Source organism: Salvelinus fontinalis, chromosome 18 (assembly GCF_029448725.1).
Source record: "Salvelinus fontinalis isolate EN_2023a chromosome 18, ASM2944872v1, whole genome shotgun sequence".
Taxonomy (NCBI): domain Eukaryota; kingdom Metazoa; phylum Chordata; class Actinopteri; order Salmoniformes; family Salmonidae; genus Salvelinus; species Salvelinus fontinalis.
Window position 1 is genome coordinate 48293892 of NC_074682.1, and position 25459 is coordinate 48319350.

Genomic DNA, 25459 nt, shown 5'->3' on the forward strand with positions numbered 1-25459 from the left:
AAAATGTATTTAGGTGTGGTCAGCCTGTCATACATAGCAAAGGGTCTGAATACTTATGTAAATAAGGTATTTCTGTATTTTATTTTTAATACATTTGCTAAAGTTTCTAAAAAACAGTTTTTGCTTTTTCATTATATGTGTGTAGATTTCTGAGGGGGAAAAATAATTTAATCCATTTTAGAATAAGGCTGTAATGTAACAAAATGTGGGAACAAATAATGGGGTCTGAATATTTTCCGAATGCACTGTAGCTCCCCAAAACTGTCTGATGTATATATTTAATTTAATACATGAATGGTGACCACAGCCCTTCAAAATGCATTTGTATCGTGTTCTAATGCGATTTTTCCCACCCTGCTCAATGTATTCCATTTCAAATTTGGCTCCCAGTGCAGCTAGTTCCGAGGGTATTGTGATGCATCTGACAATTTCTTCTCTGTATGTTCTGAGACGCGTACACGTTTGCTACCCTGATAGACTGTCTATCAGACACAGGATGTTGGTGGCACCTTCATTGGGCAGAACAGGCTTGTGGTAATGACTGGAGTAAAATTTGTGGAATAGTATCAAATACATCAAACTCATGGTTTCCAGGTGTTTGATGCCATTCCATTTGCTCAGTTCCGGCCATTATTATGAGCCGTTCTCCCCCCAACAGCCTCCTGTGCTATCAGCGTACCAAACTGTACGCATAAGCACAGCAGAGTTCTAGAATATTGTACCATTGGCTTTCATACTTTTCTAATTCTCAGCGTAGCTCCAGCAATTTCTCCAACTGTCAACACAGTTGACATACATTCAAATGAGTAGAGGACAGGAACCAAGACACACGTTGGTTGGGTATTGTGGGGAGGTGCGCAGGCTGTGCGATTCCCGCGGATGGTGGGGGCCGGACTATCGCTTCCTCATTTACGCTTAAGATTGAACAGTCAAAGACAAAGGTTTCCTCTGAAGTAGCCTACACGACAGCAACTTCAGATATTTACTGTTAATGGAAGCACATTGCTGGACTGTTGGGACTTGGAGTGAAATGTGATGGGAAAGTATAAACTGTCTTTTTTCTTTAAAGAGCGACTGAACGCACAGATTACACATGTGTTAAGAAAAACAAGATTTTAGTCTTGGAGCTGTGGTTCATGTGGCAGTTACTGATGTTTGTCTCCCATGAGACACCCTAGTAACAAAGCCAGTATTACTTCCTCAAAATAGTAGTGCTGAGCTATTTAGTGTTTTGAGGTCATTTCGGTTCGATTATAAAAAATGTATAATGGTTTTCGATTCGCAATTTCGATAATTTTTTAAAACATTAAATGCATTATGAAATAGAGCTTTTTTTATGGAAATTGCAAAACCCCAAATAGTTAGCATTCAATTGCCAAAACATTGTAAATATTCCATTGTCTCTGTCAAGTCCACATTGGGTAGACATCAGTAGGGAAATAGGAAATTACTATGAAATAATACAATATTTAAGCTGTGTATATTACTTCGTTTTTATTTGATGACTATTATTTTTCATATCATAAAGTCATCATCTGATCTCTTCTCAGGCTGTAGCAGTCTGCCAGCCAGACCTAACGTTATCTATGTGCTCCCCATACTGTATTGTCTGTCTTTAGTCATCCTATTTAGCTACCCTGCCTAAGTGGCCTATGCCAAAGAGCTGTCTGACAAAATAATTTTACTACTTCTTCAAAGGCATAGTTTCACGAACTGTCTCTGTCCCTCTCGTCATTGTGTAGTTTCCTCTCTCATGCGGTCTATACGGTCTGTGTGTATCTAACCTAATGACACGTTTACATCTTAACGTATTTCATTATGCAGTAACTCTTCTTCAGAGTCTTGCCCCGCTACTGAACGGACAAGTTTAGTTTTTGTGCAAAATGAAGGAGATACTTTTTTTTATTCAAGACAGGATACATATATTATTTCAGGTGATAAAAGATTGAACATGTTTTGTTTAACTACTTTATCCACAACTTGTTTCTCTAACTTTATAGCAAGTCAAGCTAACTTGCACTGCAGAACACTAGCTAGCTAGCTAAAAGCTAGGCTAGGTTGAAGATACCATTGTGGCTAGGTTGAAGATACCATTGTGGCTAGGTTGAAGATACCATTGTAGCTAGTGAAAATACCGATAATACCTAATAATTATCATCAAAAAACAACCGTCATTACAATCACAATAAACTTAGATGCACAATGCAGAAATTGCTCTGCCATTGCTAAAATTGTAATAATTCGCCCAATTTCAGTTTGTGTGACAAAACAAGCCAGCAGTGGTCGTCAACCTTTTCTGAGTCAAGATCACTTTCTGAGTCAGAATCTGAGTCTAGATCTACCGCTCAGGTAAAAAAAAAATGACTTAAAAAAACCTAAGCATATTCAACTTTGACCAATTCAAAACAGTTCTGTAGCAATAAGATTTGTGCAGTAGGCCCAATACATTATCACTGCATATTGGCTATGCCTGAATTGCCCTGACAATGTTTTTCTTCTCAGACCATTTTGAGAGAAAAAAATTATTCGCTGTGTCTCTCTAGTCATGGTTTTAAAAGTTTTGAAATCTCACAGTATCAACTTTGCTATGGGTTCGAGGCTTCTTTTTACAGTCTATGTCTCGAGGAAACTTTGCAGGCTCAGTGAGTGATCTGAGATATCTGATGGGCCAGTTTAAAGGTGCATTTGATTTGCTCTCTGGGCCTGCCGGGTAGGTGGAGTTCTATCTACAGACACATGAAATTGTTCAAAATCGGAACATTTTGCCTTCCTGTCGATAAGGCTGCTGAATCAAGTGCATCTACCGCCAACAGCGCAAAACAAATGTAAAAAAATGGAACGCAAGGCTTTATCATATTTTTTTTCATACAGAAATGTTTGGTAATCGACTAGGTTGGTGACCACTGGTGTAGAGAATCATTGTACCACCTTAACCACTGTGAAATATATTTTCCATAACCCAAAATATTGTAGATTAATCCATCTGAAGCTGGTGTAAAAATCCGAAAGTTCAAGACAAACAGGAAGCATAGAAATGTCGACAGCTTCTTAGACATGCTTTCAATGAGAATGACAGATCTATAAGACACATTTCTATGGTCATTTGGTTGGGTCGCCCAAAAAGTTAAGTATTGCAGCTTTAAACGTGAGGCAACAGTCAAATAATGTAATTGGCTTAACAGCCAATGTGTATTATTTAACATTTACTATTAAAATAGTACGTACTTTATAGGAATGGTAGTTGTTTACAAGTTGCTAGCTATATTATAAAGCCATCACATATGTGACTGACCGCCTTGATTCGGTCTTATGTAGCAAAATTTGAAATTGTGTTTTTTACATTAGATAAAAGCAGAGACACAGAGCTACTACATTTGCATTTGAGGAACAATGGGAAAGTAATTCTGCTTTGAAAGTTGATAAACTTGTAACTTCACTTTTGAGAAAATGGCTTTTGAATGTTTTGGTACCTACTGGAGAGCTCTTCTTTGTCTACACCCATTCAGGTCCTCTTTAAGAGTTGATCCGAGCGTTCTGTCCTAGCTAGTGGTTAGAGCGTTGGGTCAGTAACCGAAAGGTTGCTGGATTGAATCCCCGAGCTGACAAGGAAAAAATCTGTCGTTCTGCCCCTGAGCAAGGCAGCTAACCCACTGTCCCCCGGCCGCCGAAGACGTGGATGTCGATTATGGCAGACCCCTGCACCTCTTTGATTCAGAAGGGTTGGGTTAAATTTGGTAGACACATTTCATTTGATTTTATTCAGTTGTATAACTGACTAGGTATCCCCCTTTCCCTTTCCCTAACAACAACAGTCAAGCTAACTGGCTAACGTAAGAGAACCGTTCACTGACCATTTTACTCGCCCTAGCAGAGTTGGTTAGGCTGTTTTTATGTGCTGCTGGCATAAATCTATGCTTTTTTGGAAACGTTTACTGACACCGGCCATTCAACGGGTGTTGAGTGTTCGTAAATTCGTCAGTTATTCTGCGCTCTGGCACACTCAAACTAGAGTGCTCTGAAATTGGAGTAGATAGCCAGAGCCAATTTAACCAGTTAAGTCTATCAACAGTTGTCGCAGTGACATTCTATTGAAATGGTTACTTGCATAGTGTATTTTGTTAAGACATGTAGCTAGCTAGCTAGGTAAACAATGAACCATAATCCCAACTCATGACGTTGCTACCCTGCATGAATCTGCAGGTAGCTAACAAACCAGGTTCAATATTAGCTAGCTAACATTAGGTTATAACTAGCAAAGCAAATGGCTAGCGAGCCAGCCAGCTAACATTAGCTAACAGTACACTTTAACTTGAAATGAAAAATGTGAAAAGTGTAAGATCCGAAAATGTAGCTAGCTAGACTATCTTACCCGTCCGTATACATTATGGATGGATGCCTCTCCTTGTCACAGATGCCATGGTTGCCCTTAGTTTGAAGATGTAATCCAGACACAGGTGTTTTCTCCATCTCCTTATCTATCATACTCTAATTCCAATGATTTCAAAAACTCTGTCTTCCAGAAAGTGGAGAGCAACACTTATGCAGTTCTACTACGCGATATACATTTTTTTTTTAAAGACGCGGTAGAGAGGATTACCTACACATACTAACCAGCTCAAATAGACAGCACATGAAAGCTCAGATTCTGCCCCCCAAAAAGTTTATGTTCAAATGGCTCTCCTGTGAAGTAGTGGCCTGCGACATATGCCTAGTTTCCTGAAATTAGTCATATATTTGTAACAAAGCCTCCTTCACTCATGGTGCCAAACTTACCCTCGTAAAACTGACTATCCTACTGATCCTTGACTTCGGCAATGTCATTTACAAAATAGCCTCCAACACTCTACTCAGCAAATTGGATGTAGTCTATCACAGTGCCATCCGTTTTGTCACCAAAGCCCCATATACTAGCCACCACTGCGACCTGTATGCTCTCGTTGGCTGGTCCTCGCTTCATATTCGTCACCAAACCCACTGGCTCCAGGTCATCTACAAGTCTCTGCTAGGTAAAGCCCCACGTTTTCTCAGCTCACCGGTCACCATAGCAGCACCCACCCGTAGCAAGCGCTCCAGCAGGTATATTTCACTGGTCATCCCCAAAGCCAAGTCCTCTTTGGTCGCCTTTCCTTCTAGTTCTCTGCTGCCAATGACTGGAACGAATTGCAAAAATAACTGAAGCTGGAGTCTTATATCTCCCTCACTAACTTTAAGCATCAGCTGTCAGAGTAGCTTACCGATCATTGCACCTGTACACAGCCCATCTGTAAATAGCCCACCCAACTACCTCATCCCCATATTGTTATTTAATTTTTTGCTTCTTTGCACCCCAGTATCTCTACTTGCACATTCATCTTCTCCACATCTATCACTCCAGTGTTGAATTGCTAAATTGTAATTATTTCGCCACTATGGCCTATTTATTACCTTACATCCCTAATCTTACTACATTTGCAAACACTGTATATAGATTTTTCTATTGTGTTATTGACTGTACGTTTGTTTATCCCATGTGTAACTCTTTGCTTTATCTTGGCCAGGTCGCAGTTGTAAATGAGAACTTCTTCTCAACTGGCCTACCTGGTTAAATAAAGGTGAAATAAAAAAATATACATATATTTTCATATTTTTCTGTGGTTTAGTAACTTCTTGTTCTTTGACGAACTCCGGCTAGACTGAAGACAATGTAGAGTTACAATTTTTTTAAAGTATGCGCTGTTCAGGCCTCCCGGGTGTCACAGTGGTCTAAGGCACTGCATCGCAGTGCTAGCTGTGCCACCAGAGATTCTGGGTTCGAGCCCAGACTCTGTCTCAGCCGGCCGCGACCGGGAGGCCCATGGGGTGGTGCACAATTGGCCCAGCGTCGCCCGGGTTAGTGAGGGTTTGGCCGGCAGGGATATCCTTGTCTCATCGCGCACTAGTGACTCCTGTGGCGGGCCGGGTGCAGTGCACGCTGAACAGGTCGCCAGGTGTACAATGTTTCCTCCAACACATTGGTGTGGCTGGATTCCAGGTTGGATGTGCATTGTGTCAAGAAGCAGTGCGGCTAGGTTGGGTTGTGTTTCGGAGGACGCATGGCTCCCGACCTTCGCCTCTCCCGAGTCCGTACGGGAGTTGCAGTGATGAGACGATACTAGTGATGAGACGATACTGTAACTACTACCAATTGGATACCACGAAATAGGGGAGAAAAAAGGGGTAAAAAAAAAGTATGCAGTATCCTTCAACCGCAAGGGGGATTTGTGTTTCCACTCTATTGTGGATGTCCCCATTGAAATGCATGACATCCAGTACAACGTATCAGAGTGCTTATGGGTAATATGAGAAAGGCTTAACGTAGCAGGCTTAAAAGTGTATTCGTCCAGAGATCTGTATATAATGACGAGATGCTCATGTCTCCGCCCTAACAATGGGGTCGTTGTCCCAAAGGCGGGAAGGCAGGCGACAAGCTTAGGTCCACAAAAAAAAACAATAGAAATGCATTGGGATTATTTTTGATCGATTTTTGGTGATAGTGAAACTTCTCGCTTCGCCTCTTGCTCTATGATCCAACTCCGTCTTAACAAAAACTGGCGACTCCCTCCAGCCCAGCATCCCACATCAAATAAAATGTAATTGTATTTATCACATTTGCCGAATACAACTGGTGTGGACTTTACAGTGAAATACTTGCTTACAAACTTTTCCCAATGACGCAGAGTTAAAATAGTAACTAACACGAGGAATAAAATAAAATACACAAGAATGGAGCTATATACAGGAAGTACCAGTATCAGATCAATGTGCAGGGGTACTAGGTACTTGAGGTAGATATGTACATAAAGACAGGGTAAAGTGACTGGGCATCCGGATAGATAATAATAAGAGTAATAGAATAGAGTACCAGCAGCAAACGATGGGTGTAAGTGTGTGTGTGTGCGTGAGTGTGTATGTACAGTATGTTTGTGTTGTGTCGGTATGCGTGTGTGTGTGTGTGTGCGTATGTAGTGTTTGAATGTGTGAGAGATTTCTGTGGAAGTGACAGTGGAGTGTAAGTGTTTATATAAAGGCTAGTGAGTGTGCATAGGGTCAGTGCAGATAGTTTGGTTACTATTAATGAACTATTTAGCATTTGTTTCAGAGCCTGTTGGTCCGAGAGCCGATGCTCCGGTACCGTTTGCCGGACGGTAGCAGGGTGAACAGTCTATGGCTTGGGTGGCTGGAGTCTTTGGCAAGTTTTCGGGCCTTTCTCTGACACCACCTGATATAGAGGTCCTGAATGGCAGGAAGCTCAGTCCCAGTGGTGTACTGGGCTGTCCGCCAACCGTGTTGAGGGTCAGCGTGGAGGAGGTCTTGTTGCCTACCCTCACCTCCTGGGGCCGACCCATCAGGAAGTCCAGGATCCAGTTGCTGAGGGACAGTTTCAGTCCCAGGGTCCCTATCTTGGGGATGAGCTTGGAGGGGACTATGGTGTTGAATGCTGAGCTGTAGTCTATGAACAGCATTCTCACATAGTTATTTCTCTTCCTCAGGTGGAAGAGGGCAGTGTGAAGTGCAATTGCTGTTGCGTCATCTGTGGATCTGTTGGGGTGGTATGCAAATTGGAGTGGTTCTAGGAAGATGGTGTTGATGTGTGTCATGACCAGCCTTTCAAAGCACTTCTTCATTACAGATGTGAATGCTACAGGGCGCTAGTCATTTAGGGAGGGTACTTTGGAGCTCTTGGGAACAGGGACAATGGTGGTCAGCTTGAAACATGTTGGGATTACAGACTGGGACAATGAGAGATTGACAATGTCTGTGAAGACACCTGCCAGCTGGTCTGCACATGCTTTGAGAACGCGCCCTGGTATTCCGTCTGTTAACCGGTTTAAATGTTTGGCGACAGAGAGCCAAACATACGACGAGTTTCGTAATCCATGGATTTGGTTGGGATATGTTCTTATAGTCACTGTGGGGACGACATTGTCTATGCACTTATTGATGAAGCCTGTGCTGTTGTGGTAAACTCCTCAATGTTATCGGATGAATCCCGGAACATATCCCAGTCTTGTACAAGTAAAACAGTCTTGTAGCCTTGTTTCTACTTCGTCTTACCACTTCCGTATTGAGTGGATCACTGGTACATCCTGTTTGAGCTTTTGTTTGTAAACAGGAAGCAGGAGAATGAAGTCATGGTCAGATTTGCCGAAGAGAGGACGCCTTATATATGTTTCTGTGGGTAGAATATAAATTGCATTCAGAAAGTATTCAGACCCCTTGACATTTTTCACACTTTGTTACGTTACAGCCTTATTCTAAAATTAATGAAGTATTTTTTCCCCATCAATTTACACACAATACCCCATTATGACAAAGCAAAAACTGGTTTCTATAAAAAAAAAATCGAATCTTATTTTTATTTTTTTACTGAAATATCACATTTACATAAGAATTCAGACGCTTTACTCAGTACTTTGTTGAATCACCTTTGGCAGCGATTACAGCCTCGAGTCTTCTTGGGTATGACGCTACAAGCTTGGCACACCTGTATTTGGGAAATTTCTCCCATTCTTCTCTGCAGATCCTCTCAAGCTCTGTCAGGTTGGATGGGTGAGCGTTGCTGCACAGCTATTTTCAGGTCTCTCCAGAGATGTTAGATTGGGTTCAGGTCCGGGTTCTGGCTGGGCCACTCAAGGACATTCAGAGACTTGTCCCGGAGCCACTCCTGCGTTGTCTTGGCTATGTGCTCTGGAGCAGGTTTTCATCAAGGACCTCTCTGTACTTTTCTTTGTTCATCTTTGCCTCGATCCTAGTCTCCCAGTCCCTGCCGCTGAAAAACATCCCCACAGCATTATGCTGCCACCAGCATGCTCACCTTAGGGATGGTGCCAAGTTTCCTCCTGACGTGACACTTGGCATTCAGGCCAAAAAGTTCAATCTTGGTTTTATCAGATCAGAGAATCTTGTTTTTCATGGTGTGAGAGTCTTTAGGTGTCTTTTTGGCAAACTCCAAGCGGGCTGTCATGCACCTTTTACTGAGGAGTGGCTTCTGTCTGGCCACTTTGCCATAAAGGTGTGATTAGTGGAGTGCTGCAGAGATGGTTGTCCTTCTGGAAGGTTCTCCCATCTCCACAGAGGAACTCTAGAGCTCTGTCAGAGTGACCATCAGGTTCTTGGTCACCTCCCTGACCAAGGTCCTTCTCACCCGATTGCTCAGTTTGGCCGGGCGGCCAGCTCTAGGATCTTGGTGGTTCAAACTTCTTCCATTTAAGAATGATGGAGGCCAATGTGTTCTTGGGGACCTTCAATGCTGCAGACATTTTTTTGTACCCTTCCGCAGATCTGTGCCTCGACACAATCCTGTCTCTGAGCTCTACGGACAATTCCTTCAACCTCATGACTTGGTTTTTGCTATGACATGCACTGTCAATTGTGGGACCTTATATAGACAGGTGTGTGCCTTTCCAAATCATGTCCAATCAATTGAATTTACCACAGATGGACTCTAATCAAATTGTAGAAACATCTCAAGGATGATCAATGCGAACAGGATGCACCTGAGCTAATTTTCGAGTCTCATAGCAAAGGGTCTGAATACTCAAGTTAATAATGTATTTATATTTCTTTATTTTCAAGAAATTTGCCAAAATTTCAACAAAAAAACTGTTTTCGCTTTGTCATTATGTGGTTTTGTGTGTAGATTGATGAGGACATTTTAGAATCTCTAATATAAAATATATTTTGATCTGTTTAACACTTTACTTTTACTACATGATTCCGTATGTGTTATTTCATAGTTTTGATGTCTTCACTATTATTCTACAATGTAGAAAATACTAAAAATAAATAAAAATCCTGGATTGAGTAGGTGTGTCCAAATATTTGACTGGTACTGTATATCAGGTGAGAAAAAGTTTGAGATTTCCTTCACACTTGAAGCAGCACACCAGTTGTTATTTCTGAAAAACACACATCGCCTCCTTTCGTTTTCCCTGAAGCCGCAATCTGATCCTGCCACTGCATGGAGAATCCAACGAGAACTACATAGCGTCATCCTCCAGCCGCGTTTTAGTAAGACATAATGTTGTAGATATTCATGTCTCTATGATACGAAACTCGAACGAAGCTCATCCATCATATTCATGAAGTTATATGTGAAGTTAAACTCAAGGTTAGTAAATGACGATCTGATGTCCAGAAGTGCTTGGCGGTCAAATGGGATAATAGCAGTGGCGTTTAATCATGGGTGCCAAGTGAAGCCAGGCTTCCTCCCAAAAATGACCAAGAATAAAACAAACAATGTATCTTTCGTGTCTGTGTTTCCATAACTTTCTATCAATTCGGAAGAGGCTGAATGTATCATTGGAGAAAGCATCCGATACAGCGCTCCTCTGTCTCTGTATGTGTAGGCCATCTATCTGATTCTGTCTGGTCATAAAGAGAATGAGATTGTTTTGTTTTTTGTTTTTTTACAGGGTAGATCAGATTTAGTATTGCAGATAGATTGTGGCTTTTGTCAATGTAATTGTCTGCATCATTTCCAATCCCCCATATATTTTATTTGGAAATATATATATTATGTTAAATATATATATATTTTTATATATATTCCTTCTTTATTATTTCCCCCTAACCCTACCACCCCTCCCCTAATTCCAGTAAGCTATTGGACAAAAATAAATAGGCTTCCACTTCCAGTTTATACATCCTACATACATTTCACGGACAGTATATTTTACATTAGTTATCTTTTGTTTGTTTTTAATCCCATCCTTCTGTAACGGCTTTCGTATTCTTCCTCCTCCTCGGACGAGGAGAGGCGAGACGGATCGGACCAATACGCAGTGGTTAGTGTTCATGATGATTTATTATAACGAAACTTGAACACGGAATTACAAAAAAACAAATAAACGAAGTGCAGAAACCTATACAGTACCGTGTGGTGAAAACACAAACACGGAAACAAACACCCACAAAACACACGTGAAACCCAGGCTGCCTAAGTATGATTCTCAATCAGGGACAACGATTGACAGCTGCCTCTGATTGAGAATCATACCAGACGGAACACAAAAATCCCAACATAGAAAATCACACATAGACAAACCCACCCAACTCACGCCCTGACCAACTAAATAAATACAAGACAAAGGAAAACAGGTCAGGAACGTGACACCTTCAGCCATCATCAACCCCTCCCATCCATCTCCGAAGCCCATCCTGCTTAATTTCTACTTTTCCATATATTTTTAACTGTGCTGTTTCATAAAAGTTCCGAAACCATATACATTTTACGGACAGAGCATATTTTACATGAGTTATTTTGTTGTTTTTAATCCCACCCTTCAGCTCCACTCAACCCCTTCCAGCTATCCCCGAACACCATCCATTTTGGATTTCTATTTGCCATATATTTTTCAACTGTGCTGTGATGTTTCACAAAAGTTTTGAACCTTTCTATTCTCATAGTTTCTACAGTAACATTTTTTTAGAAGTATTATTATATTATTGATCAACTGACTATGACTTTTCCAATCACCCACTAGCGCTATCTGCAGAGTTAGCTCCAGGTAAATGTTGCTCTTCTTCACACATTCCTGGACCTGCGACCAAAGACAAGCAACATATGGGCAGTACCAAAACAAATGATCTAATGATTCTGTCTCTTCGCAGCAAAATCTGTAGAGCTGGGATGGTTGTATCCCCATGACATTCTATTGGTTGCAAGAATTTAGTATAATAGTTCATAAACCATGTGCCATGGAATCGGTTCATTGAAAATCTCTTCCCAACTATTTTGCAATCTATATGGCACAGCTGTAAAAAAAGGAGTGAGAGGTCTAATGCGTTAATATTTAATAATTTCTACCCTCCGAATTCATATTCATTATATAAATAGGTCTGTTTAATTTTGTCTGGCTTGCCATTCCAAATAAAATGTAATATTGTTTCCTCATATAATGTTTAAAACAGGTCACTAGATGTAGGCAAGGCCAAAAGTAAATAGGTCAACTGGGATATGACTAAAGAGTTAATCAGGGTGATTTTTCCACGAAGAGACAGGTATTTTCATTTCCATGGTATCTATTTTTGCTAACTTTCTATTAAAATGTCTTTCTTTCTTTCGGGATTTGAATACCGAGTATGTCCACATCACCGTCAGACCATTTTATTGGTAATGTAAAAGTTGTATTTTTTAGTAATCCAATTAAGTAATAAGGCCCGAGTGGGAGTGGTATATGGCCAATTTACCACGGCTAAGGGCTGTTCGAATGCACTGTGCCTGGATACAGCCCTTAGCTGTGGTATATTAGCCATATACCACAACCCCCCGGGGTGCCTTATTGCTATTATAAACTGGTTACCAATGTAATTAGAGCAGTCAAATTAAATGTTTTGTCATACCCGTGGTATACGGTCTGATATACCATGGCTGTTAGCCAATCAGCATTCAGGGCTTGAATCACCCAGTTTTATAATACATAAAATAGTACACTTGTACTCCAGAGAGGTTAGAAAATGTATCTAGATCCTCTGTAAGGCTGTGGAGGGATCCAAATTGTGGATTTATAAAAAAAAAAAAAAAACATGAATCATCAGCCTACAATGACACCTTTGTTTTTAAGCCATGGATTTCGAGTCCCTTAATATTATTGTTGTATCTGATTTTAGTAGCTAACATTTCGATGTCCATAATAAATACAGTTGAAGTCGGAAGTTTACATACACCTTAGCCAAATACATTTAAACTCAGTTTTTCATAATTCCTGACATTTAATCCTGGTAGAAATTCCCTGTTTTAGGTCAGTTAGGATCACCACTTTATTTTAAGAATGTGAAATGTCAGAATAATAGTAGAGAGAATAATTTATTTCAGCTTTTATCACATTCCCAGTAGGTCAAATACACTCAATTAGTATTTGGTAGCATTGCCTTTAAATTGTTTAAGCCATTTTGCCACAGCTTTGGAAGTATGCTTGGGGTCATTGTCCATCTGGAAGACCCATTTGCGACCAAGCTTTAACTTCCGGACTGAAGGTCTTGAGATGTTGCTTCAATATATCCACATCATTTCCTTCCTCATGAAGCCATCTATTTTGTGAAGTGCACCAGTCCCTCCTGCAGCAAAGCACCCCCACAACATGATGCTGCCACCCCCGTGCTTCATGGTTGGGATGGTGTTCTTCAGCTTGCAAGCCTCCCCCTTTTTCCTCCAAACATAACGATGGTCATTATGGCCAAACAGTTCTATTTTTGTTTCATCAGACCAGAGGACATTCCTCAAAAAGTACGATCTTTGTCCCCATGTGCAGTTGCAAACCGTAGTCTGGCGTTTTTATGGCGGATTTGGAGCAGTGGCTTCTTCCTTGCTGAGCGACCTTTCAGGTTGTGTCGATATAGGGCTCCTTTTACTGTGGATATAGATACTTTTGTACCTGTTCCCTCCAGCATCTTCACAAGGTCCTTTGCTGTTGTTCTGGGATTGATTTGCACTTTTCGCACCAAAGTACGTTCTTCTCTAGGAGACACCGGTATGACTATTGCTTGTACAGATGAGCGTGGTACCTTCAGGCATTTCAAAATTGCTCCCAAGGATGAACCAGACTTGTGGAGGTCTACAATTCTTTTTCTGGGGTCTTGGCTGATTTATTTTGATTTTCCCATGATGTCAAGCAAAGAGGCACTGCGTTTGAAGGTAGGCCTTGAAATACATCCACAGGTACACCTCCAATTGATTTATATGATGTCAATTAGCCTATCAGAAACTTCTAAAGCCATGACATAATTTTCTGGAATTTTCAAAGCTGTTTAAAGGCACAGTCAACTTAGTGTATGTAAACTTCTGACCCACTGGAATTGTGAAACTGAATTATAAATGAAACAATATGTCTGTAAACAATTGTTAGAAAAATTACTTGTGTCATGCACAAAGTAGATGTCCTAACCGACTTGCCAAAACTATAGTTTGTTAACAAGAAATTTGTGGAGATGTTGAAAAACGAGTTTCAATGACTCCAGCGTAAGTGTATGTAAACTTCCGACTTCCACTGTATGTCACCATTACCAGTAAAACATAATCAAAACCGTTTCCTTTCACTTACTTGCTGTGCTGTTTCGTTGTTGATTTGTTCCGTCGTTTCATTCTCACCCAGGATTTCTATGGAACGCCGTTTGGGTCTTTACGTGTCAAAAAAGATACACTATTTTACGTGTCAAATAACACTATTTCATGTGTTAAATAAGCTTGTTGACCAATCTGGACCTAAATATGACTGCATGTCACATAATAATTGAACACATTAATACATTTTTTACGTAGTTATTACACATTGATTACACTATCACTCGTATTTCATATGTCACAATGATTTATCGATACGTATGCTATGATGCTGGTAAAGTTGTCTTGCGCACCTACAGTGCTGGTCATTAAAAAAAGCTAGCTAGCTTATGGATGCAAACAAAGTTCTTCCCAAAAACATAGTAAAATGTCATAATCTGGTTCAAAGTTAGCTAACTATATAGCTAGGTGTCATCTAAAATAACCCTCATTTATAAAACAGTTGTTATTTGATTAATGGTAGTCGGGTCCATCTATGTGAAGCTAGCCACAATAAGGATTAGCCACAATAGTGGATTTTGGGGTTAGCCTTCAAAATAAAAGGATGTCATTGACATTGATGCAAATTAATACAAATAGTAGAATTATGCCGTAATTGAATAGATCATGCTTAACGAGGTTGGAATGTTGTCATATAAAATCAACAAAAGACAATAATTTGTTAATTTGACAAAAATCTGTTGAAATCACATTGGATGTATTATACTTGCATTAGGGGCATACTTATTTCACTGTACAGTCTTACCTATGGATTGCGGATCAATGACATGGGGTATCAGTCTACTCATTGACACCCAGAGAACATTAGCGTTGTAGCTCTTATTGCAGGACTCTGAAACAACTGTGATTTGAGCAGCATTTATTGTCAACATATGTGTATTGAACACTATTCCTGAGGAAAAACAATACTGCGTGGATGTTTGAGTCTGATAACTCTGAGGAGGACGTTAGAAAAAAATATCTTGGGTATTGAGTAGACTGATACCTCATTTCATGGATCCCCAATCCTTAGGTAAAACTGTACAGTGCAATATTAATGTCAATACACATAATAGGCTGACTGGGGAGGTGATTTCACACAATCACAGTCCCGCGATAAGAGCAACAATGCTAATATTTGCGTAAACTCTTCACAGTTGTGTTCTGTGGGTGTTACCGAGTAGACTGATACCCCATTTCATTGCTTCACATCCCAACCTTGTTTAACATTATCTAGTCTATTTATGGCATGATTCCACCAATTGTAACTGTCAAAAGAGTTATGTTGAAGGCAAACCGCAAATTCCACTATTGTGCCTAATCGTTATTGTGGCTAGCTTCACAACACATAACCCGGTCCGGTCGATCCTCACTAGCCAGATGAAGCTAGTTGGCTGCTTATAACATTAGCTTTGGGCAACAGGGTTAAGTAGCTGGCTTGCTATTTAGTTTCATGAACTGAAGTTAATACTTACTCACAAGGATTCCTATATCATTGCTTAAAATAATGAAAATGACTGCAGTTTCTAATGGTCATTGTTTTCAGGCTGGTTATATTTGTGCTAGCTAGGTACAAAGCTAGCTAGCTACCCCAGAAGTTGCGGTCAAACAAATAATGCTTTATTACCAACGCGGTATTGTAAACACATCGTTCGTGGTCGGTGTTTGCTTGTTTGCAGACATTTTTGTACAGCTTTGACAGTACTACTGATAGTAGTGGTGGCGCTTGGCTTGCATGTGCAAATTCAGAACACAACATTCTACACTAGAACTGTGTTATTTAACGCGTCAAATAGGGTTATTGTCAAATAGTGTTATTTAACGTGTATCTTTTTTGATACGCAAAGGCCCAAACGGCGTTCTATAGTATGTCGTGAAGCTAATAACAGTGACGCTATTACTGTGTAACTCCAGTAGGGCAACATCTGAAAAATAGTGCACTTGGTAGTGCTCGACCAGTCGCAAAAGCCAACATCACCCACGACAGAGTCAAGGGCAATGAATTCCATTATCTTGGCGTTAATGGATTTCGCCTTTGAGTTGTCTCGCTGAAATGTTCTTACTCTTTCAAGTGACTGCTTGACTTGTTGACTGCTCGATCCACACGGCAGACATTGTGGGCTAGGTTAGGAATGCTGTGCTGCACCTGTAGCGCACCATTTTACGTGGCGTCATTACCTCATGTACCTACGTTATATAGGTATGCATGTCAGCTTTGACATCGGTTTTGCACATCGGCGTTAAACTAAACATCGGGCCGATACCGATGTTGGCATTTTTAGCTAATATCGTCCGATTCTGATATGTTCACCGATATATCCTGCATCCATAGATGGAAGTTCAATATATAGCTAGATGTAGAAGGCTAATGTTAACTAGCTAACATTGCCAATAAATGGAATTTAAAAAACTATCATCAAACATCAAACAAAAACTAAAAGGATGACATTTGCGTTTCTCTACAAGTAGGGTGATTCAACATGTTTTTTCTACTTGCACGAACGCACGCATGCACACACAAATCAGAACCATTGACAGCCACATTATATTTAGCTTATGGTGATTGAAAATATACTATTTTTGGTATCTTTCAGTTGTCACTGTATTCGACTAAGCATGGGTGATTTAACGATGTTGAAATGGTGCTGGAATAGTAGAGGCAGCTCCTGTTTTCTTTATGACTTGCGATATCTCTCCGTGGTTCTAAATAAATGTAGTAGTCCGAAAATGTCGGAAACATTAACTTGCTTGACAGTGCTGTAGGTCATGTAACTGTTTGTTTCATGCTAAATATGCTTTGTGGACTCCACCGGACAGATGTTGCTTTCTGGTTTTGTGATGAAACAGAGGTGTGGTTGAATTAATTCTGCCACTGTGTTTTCTTAGTGTCTCGGCCTTAGGTCTATATATCACGGTCGCAAGGCATATGAATAACAGGTTATAGAACAAACAATGAAATTATCACAACACATACGTTGTAATATGGCATTTTTTCCTGGCTTGGCTTCCCCAGTTATTTTACCCACGCACCGCTACTGGATAATAGTATGAACATTCTGTATTAAAAAGAAAGTAAAGATACATACGATAAAACTAACTAAATAGCAAAGTTGGGTTGAAACTTGAAAGATGTCACCCTTCTCCGTTGGCGCCATCTTCATCCAGTTAAAAAATAAAAAAGTGAAGGATTTGATTTCTCATTCGAGGAACGGCGCATTGGGCTCACAAAAAAATTAACTAAATGGAATTCAAGTAATTGTTTAATAACCCCAAATAGTCCGAATTAAGCAACATTGCATTAGTGGAAACCAAGACTGTTCTCAGGGCAGGCCTGGTTGCAGCTACATTTTAAAATTTTAGTCAGTTAGCAGGTGCTCTTATCCAGAGCGACAATTGTATCAAGTACATTTTCCCTCAACAAAGTATTTATCAGCTAAGTTTGTGCTAGTGGGAAAAGACAAGTTCAGTTTTTTTAAAGATACTCTTCGAAGTTGGGTTTCAGACGTTTTCTGAAGATGGGCACCTGCCCTGAGAACAGTCTTGGTTTCCACTAATGCAATACAGCCAGAATGAATCTAAGATAACTCAAGAAATCTTTAATTAATTTGGACATTTTTGCCGAGGAGGTTTTAGTTACTCAATTTTACATCTAGCTAAGGTGTTTGGTGCAGTATTTCTCAGGTAAAAAAATGTGCATCATGTTGTCTTATGTAAATAAAGTCTGATCTGCTGCGCTGTGCAGGTGTTTCACTGTCTGTGTGTTCTGCCATACGATTGGATAGAGCGCAATCACCGCAGCTGTGTATCTGTATTAGTGGGCAAGTGAGCATTGTCGAATCAAAACCAAACCCTTAAGTAAGTTATCACTTGCAATACTCTGTTTTGGACGAGACTGACCTTATGACCAAAAGTATCCTTTTGTAGTCAATTTTGTCCGCGCTGTGTTGGAGCTCCCGAGTGGCGTAGCGGTCTAAGGCACTGCATCTCTGTGCTAGAGGCATCACTACAGACCCTGGTTCAATTCCAGGCTGTATCATAACCGATTGTGATTGGGAGTCGACATAGGGTGGTGGACAATTGGCACAGTGTCGTCTGGGTTAGGGTATGGCCGGGGTAGGTTGTCATTGTAAATAAGAATTTGTTCTTAACTAACTTGCCTGATGTTTTCATCTCCTCTAGAATCAACTGGCGAAAGGAGGCCATGGACATAGATTACATTGTCTTTGAACAATTGCCACATTCTTGACATTTGCAAATCTTGATCATCGTTGTGTTCCCTCCATAACGTAAATCCCACTGTCTTTATATCAGATTCTATGAAGATTCAACAATGCCAGCCAAAGGGACAAGTAGGTCCAGCCTGGCTGATCTCTTGTTGACATATGACTTTAAAGTTGTGTGTTCTGCATGCTCTGTCAAAGAGAACGAAATCTCGTACACCCTTAAAGCAGTCGACCACCAATGCAGCAGAGAACTTCTATTGGCTAAAGGCAAAGGTACTAACAAATGGAGGCTTGTTTCCCGCCGCCCTGAATTTCCAAACCCAAGCCAGTATGAAGTTTGTTGGTTCTTCAAGGAGGGCTCTGGGTGTATGAAGCACAGGAACCGCTGTACCTTCGCAAGGAGCCACGAGGAGGCCACAGTGTGGAACTTTGTAAAGCACCAGAGGATAGATCACAGCACGTTAATTAGACTGATAACCGAGTCGGATAGAAGTGCCGTCCAACTGCAAAACACGGCCAAAAACATCCTCACTGAGTTCTCAGGGGAATTTCAAGAGCTTTGTAAAGACTGCTTCCTCGGCAGTCCACCAACAATTACAGGTAAACGGTGGAACAACACTTGCTCAGTGGATGCAGCCCATGTCTGGAGCCCAGTCTTGGTTCATCACCTGGCAGAAAGTCAGGGGAAGGAAGTCTACAATCAGATAAGGCCTCTGCCCCCAGTCTGCCCTTTCCAGTACTGCAACCATGTCATGCAAGGTATGCCCTGTTGGCACGGGCCCAGACAGTGCCAGTTTGCCCACAGCGAGGTGGAGATGGCTGTCTGGCGAGCAGAGGCACGTGGGGGGAGTCGCCAGGAACTCCTGCAGCTCTCCCAGGAGAGGCAACGTCAGAAGCAACAGTCGGCTCAAGACGTAGTGCCCGTCCCTAACCTGCAGGTGGCGATCTACTGCAAGGCTTGCCTCCTAACCCTCTCCTCTCGAGAGAGCTTTTTCAAACACTGTGCCTCATTGGAGCATGCCCAGATGATCTCCGGGGACACAACCACAGAGTGGAAACATCGTCCCCCGCCCCACGGCCGCAAAGCAGAGTTTTGGCTGTGCGAGAGGTAAACATGTTTTTGTAAACTCAAGGAGACAACCTCCACACACAGTGCACATTCCAGACGTTTTTGTACACACCTGAGTGACTGCGAACACTGCAATGCCTAAAAGTGCAATCTGTATGATAGATGCATATGTAAATAGCCCTTATTGTCTATATTATATTGTCATCAATAAGCCATTTTCTTAACAAATCATGGGATATACAGTAAATGTAATTTGTTGAAATGATCAATAAGCAGCAATAAATCTTACTGATTGTGCCTTTAGCGTCTCATTATAGTTTGTACTGCCATTTCTTCTCAGGCCTGACACCTGTGAATATGGCACCAACTGTGTGAAAGCTCACTCTGAGGAGGAGCTTGAAGAGTGGGTCATGCGAGCCGAAGAGGACAAGGAGATAAGGCGCAACATAGAGGCTCAAGGCCTCATGTCTTACAGGGATCGTCTTTTGGAGGAGTACAGACACAGCAGCAATGAAGTGCACATTGTAAGTCATCATAGTTCTGATCAGGAACAAATGTCTCCATGCAATTGAGATTCAATCAAACTGTACTTGAGTAAACCTGCACTGCTTAATAATAATAATGTTCCTGCACAATTTCACTGAGGCAAATAATTAGATGATGCCTCACGTGTGAAATGAACAAATGAATATTAAATGTTGACAAAGCGGTGCATTTTTCCAGGAACAGAGTGATTAGTCAGCAACGCAGGTTTCCTGCATTGTGGATTGGACTGAATCTGACAATGAGTGTCAGTTATGTTTCAATGTAAAGAACAAATGGTTGATTTATTTAAGTGGGCAAGTGACATGAACTATTACATCTGTCAACATATGCCATAATAACACCGGTCATAACTGTTTCCAATACATTTAAAATGATACTGTTATACCGTTTTGTTACTGCCCTCCAGCACACTGATATAACTTTTAGATATTTTACCTACTACATATTATCTACATTTGTTTACTATAAAAGGCTCATTGTCCCCAAGCAACTAACAGTGTGACTTCATGTTACAGATGTCAGAGCAAGTTGATGACGTGACTGTCACTTTTGAAGAGGATTTGTGTGTGGAGACTGATGCAGAATTCCAATGGAAGTTCCAGATCAAAACAGAGGTAACAGTTGGCTAGAAGTATGACATGTTGTTTTAATGGTTATTCCTAACTGCTCATTATGTCAATATATAGGGCTCTTGAATACAGTCAATACACTGTGAGAACATTTCTCTGCTCAGTGTCTGTGAATATAATACGCTGTGCTTTTACATTTTCTTCTTTGTGTCTCTACTCCATCTAAGTTTACTGTTGGCAGTAAAAGATTCAAGGCCAGGGCTCTTTCTCACAACTGTTTCCACTTTTTTGTCCTTCATTGCTATCTCTTTGGGTTCTGAGAAACAGAGTACATTCTCTCCACTAAAGTTTCTATGTCCAACCTCTAATTTCAAGTGGAATGATTCTCATATTCATGATTTTTATCAACTGGCTGGGGTGGAAACAAACTGGGCTACTAATAATTAATTTTGTTGTACAGAACAATAAATAAATTATTTTCTTCCCTCAGCTAGCCAAGTTAGCGAACTAGCAAGGATGAGGAGACTAGCGAAGTTAGCATTTTGCAAACATAATTCATGGTGTATTGTGTTTAAGTGTCATTGGTCACCTGTATATTTTGCCTGTGTCTTCACAGAGACTACTTGCACATGTAGCATTACTGAAACAGGAACCTGGAGCCTCTTTCTCCCTGGATGAAAACAGTCCTGAGCCCTGCACTTACTCCACGGGTGAACCGTTCTGTAACTCAGACATGACCTATGACATCATCGTGTCCTTCAAGTCCAACAACCCGGGTCTTTACGAACAGTGGTTGGTGTTCGACTTTGACATGAGGCCAGTGCTCCTGCAGAAACTGAAGGTTAAAGTCGGACAGCAGCTATCCCCTAAGCTTGGGGAGCCACCTGAGGATGTTGGGCCCCCTTCCCAGAATCTGGAACGCTGGCATCGGGGGAACAGGGTCTTCATCCCCTGCTTGGAAAAGACAGAAGTACAGGAAGAGCTTCTGAAGGAGTACAAGCCTCCTCAGATTAGTTTGCGGTATAAACCACTTGACGACCGCAACACGCCCATGAATCACCAGAATTACAAAGAGAGGATGCATAGCTTCCTGTACACAGAGGAGCAGGCAGAAGATCAGGTGATTTCAAGGTAATAGCATCAGTAACTATTTCCTAGCTGATCATCTTTAATAGTATTGTGTCGTACCACAACATGAGTGCACATTTTTATATCCCTTTGATATTTTAAATAGAAATTGTTCACTAATATTAAATCTTAAAAGCCTGTTTTATTCAATGAAGTGCCCATTATTATAGACCTCATTGAGAATTCAATGAATCAGATTGTTAATATGAGTAAAGATATGCTAAAGTCCCAAAATGTCCTTCTGTGCACCCTCTGTGACTTCCAGGAAGATTTTAACCCACTTCACCCTAACATTTCACCTAGTTATTTTGTTGCTTTGACAAAGTCATTTATTATTATTAGATTATTATTTATTTCATGTGTTTAAGGTCAAAGGTCAAATAGGGGATAACCTGCACGAGTGTGAGATAGAAATGTGAGTGGGGTCACGGCCAGGGATCAGCCATTATTAATGGCGACCATGGAGCAATTAGGGTTAAGTGCATTGGCAGATTTTTCACCTAGTCGGCTCTGGGATTCAAACCAGAGACATTTCGTTTACTGGCCCAACACTCTTAATCACTAGGCTACCTTCCGCCCCTAGTGATTCATAAAATAAAATAAAAAAATATATACTTATTTTATCTTTTATCTTCTTATCTTATTTTCCACCATAATTTGCAAATAAATTCATTAAAAATCCTACAATGTGATTTTCTGGATTTTTTTTCCTCATTTTGTCTGTCATAGTTGAAGTGTACCTATGATGAAAATTACAGGCCTCTCTCATCTTTTTAAGTGGGAGAACTTGCACAATTAGTGGCTGACTAAATACTTTTTTTGCCCCACTGTAATAGTCAAATCATAGTGTAAAAGCAGGTGAGCTGGTTCTACTCTATTTGGCCATTTTCTGGTGTTTTGTGTTAGAAAACTGAGTGGATCGCGCATAACACTCCAACCCTGTTACCTATAGATAGGTAGGCTAGACATTTTTTCAACAATACATTTGTTTTGGTGAAGCTTGTGTTCAATTGCCCCTCCCTGTTGCAGACAAGCTTCCATTTTCTCTTTCACAAGGGGATTTATGGCTGATTTAAGATTAAATTGTCAACCCGGTTACAGTCAACCTTGTGAGATTATTTGGCACTTATTCTATAGTATATATTTTTTTTATTTAACCTCTTGAGATGGGAAAGCGTATGTTTTATAAGGTTGAATGTGTGCTCTTTATGACAAAATGCTACATTTATGTGAAATCAAATGTTTTTCTTTTCACCAAGTTACACATCTCAAAAGACAACGAATTGGGTGAACGAACATATTATAAATTATTTTCGGTTAAAAGGACAACAACCTCAAAGTCCCTCCATTTTGTTTTTGTGTTTTAGACTCAATGTTCGAGGGACCATCACCTTGTCGGCCACCCTAGACAACCCTCTGTTTGGGATGAAGATAGCTCCTCTGGGGGAACTATTCTGTGCCATCTTAGTCCCTTTTACTCTCACCCCAGACACACCAGAGGGTTTGATACTGAGACGAGGCATCCAGTCAGCTCTCATAGCACCAGTATCTTCAGATAATCAAAGTCACAAGGTCTACGAAGCCATCATTCTCAGAGACGCCACCAGTGAGTATAAAATGCACTTGCAGCTCTCTAAAAGATGCTGCTCTGACCTGAAGCTCCAAAAAAATGAAACATGTGAAATGGAAGTCCAGTTCCAGCTGAATCGTCTGAAGTTTTGTGAGATGCACAAAGCCATAGATCTCCTTCCAGACACAGAGAGAGTGTTACCAGACTTCAGGAACTGCAGTGTCCCTGTTAACGAAATACAATACCCCAAACTCAATGCAAAGCAGCAGGCAGCCATTGATTTCATCATAGGGGACTCCGATGGAAGAGAAAGTGTGGCCCCCCTCCTCATTTATGGACCGTTTGGAACTGGGAAAACCTTCACGCTCGCTACAGCAGCCAAAGAGCTGGCACGGCAACCTCACACCAAAGTACTGATCTGCACTCTTACAAACAGGTAATGACCCAAATGTTCTATTGACCCCAATTCACTTACACCGAGTTCAACTTTCTACTCCCTTCATGTATTTTCAGTCTTACCTAATGCAATTCATTGACTGGCACAAATACAAATTTTTACATAATAGTGCTTAAGACTGGTAAAAACTTGTTTTTGCAAGTAGTCCTACTTATGCGAGCTTTTTGTAAACATTAGATTAGCAACAAAGGAAGTTTATTTGACATCTCTGTAATGATTACTTAAAAGAACACAGTGAGGCTGTTGCACTATTATGAGTGTGTCCATCAATCATTTGTATTGTGTAAGCCTCATATCAGTTTGACAGTTACAGTATACACTGACAGTTAAGTATTATGTAACACATTGTGAAAATACACTGGTTAATAATCCTGCAGCAACAGGAAATTTGAATTATGTGGATTATAATACATTTACATTTTGTTGATACATTTTTCATTAGGACAAATCAAGTCTGAAATTTTAAAGTGGAAATTACAAACTTTATATACTCTTAAATTGGCATTTTCTGCTGCGCAGGACAATTCTCTGCGACAACAGAATTATCAAATTAAGATGGCACATCTGTATGTCATGTATTAATCCCAATGTTAATACATATTTGAATTACACTTGTAGTTACAGTGTACCTGCTTATTAATTACTTGAAAAGCATCAATTTCATTTAAAAAAGCAATTTTCAGTTCTGGGTTTAAGGACAATCACTGTTAAAAGTTAAGCACGACTAACCTCTCTTGTCAGCTCTGCAGATTTGTATGTCAAAGACCACTTCCACTCATACATTAACTCTGGACACCCTGAGATGAAGCCACTGAGGATAAAAGCAAATAAACTAGGGGTTCCAGTGAGTGCCACGGATGAGATCACACAGAAGTACTGCCTTCTATCAGAAAACGGACAGTTTTTCCTACCTCCTGCCAAATGTGATTTAGATTGCAATCGAATAGTCATCACAACCACTGCAATGACAAGGCACTTCCAGGACCTGAAGCTCCCTGACGGCTACTTCACCCACATCCTGATTGACGAAGCGTCCCAGATGCTTGAATGTGAAGCTCTGATGGCCCTTGGTCTGGCTGGGCCAGTAACTCGAGTGGTTCTAGCTGGAGATCACATGCAGATGGGACCAAAGCTCTTTTCAGTGGACGATGACCAACGCTCCAATCACACCTTGCTGAACCGTCTGTTCCACTACTATCAAGCCCAGGAGAGTAGTGCAGCTTTGAAAAGCAGAATCATTTTCAACGAGAACTATCGCTCCACCAAAGAGATAGTAGAATTCGTGTCCACTAACTTCTACGTTGGCAAGTCTGATGCCATCAAGGCTGTAGGTGATGTTCCAGCTCATCCAAACTGCCACCCCCTGAGGTTCCACCATGTCAGAGGAGAATCTCACTTGGACACCACATCCATGTCGTGGTTTAATCTTGAAGAGGTTACATGCGTGGTTAAAATAGTGCAAAATCTGCTAAGAGATTGGCCACCCGCATGGGGGAATAAGGATCAACGCTCAGTCTGTGTTCTCTCTGAAGGATGCCAGGTAAAAATGGTTATTTGTCATTTGAACTTAGTTTAGGAAATCTAATCAATTTCTTGAGTAAATAGGGGAACACCAACATTTTTTATGTGACTTTTTTGTGTCATCGTTTGTCTTTTTTCGTAGGTTCCAATGATCAGGAAAGAGCTTCGGAAAATATCTCTGAGCCGAGTGACTGTGGAAAATATTGCCAATGTTCAAGGTATTTATCATTAGATGTTAGATATTACTACACTTTTGGAGCTACTGTACTGTAGGAACATAAGCATTTCGCTACACCCGCAATAACGTCTGCCAAATA

General features: G+C 40.7%; 1 protein-coding gene across 2 annotated transcripts in view; it reads left to right on the forward strand.

Moving 5' to 3' along the window:
* The window catches only part of LOC129815678 (helicase with zinc finger domain 2-like), a 46581-nt gene that overhangs the window by 3487 nt on the left and 17635 nt on the right, over positions 1-25459 (forward strand). Inside the window, exons 2-8 of one of the 2 annotated variants that reach the window (XM_055869680.1) lie at positions 18239-19390; positions 19692-19875; positions 20413-20511; positions 21083-21597; positions 22962-23600; positions 24363-25161; positions 25285-25360. In XM_055869680.1, coding sequence (XP_055725655.1) covers positions 18390-19390; positions 19692-19875; positions 20413-20511; positions 21083-21597; positions 22962-23600; positions 24363-25161; positions 25285-25360 — 3313 coding nt within the window. In that variant the 5' untranslated portion in view covers positions 18239-18389. The remainder of the gene's footprint in view (positions 1-18238; positions 19391-19691; positions 19876-20412; positions 20512-21082; positions 21598-22961; positions 23601-24362; positions 25162-25284; positions 25361-25459) is intronic. The other variant, XM_055869681.1, reaches the window with a different exon arrangement.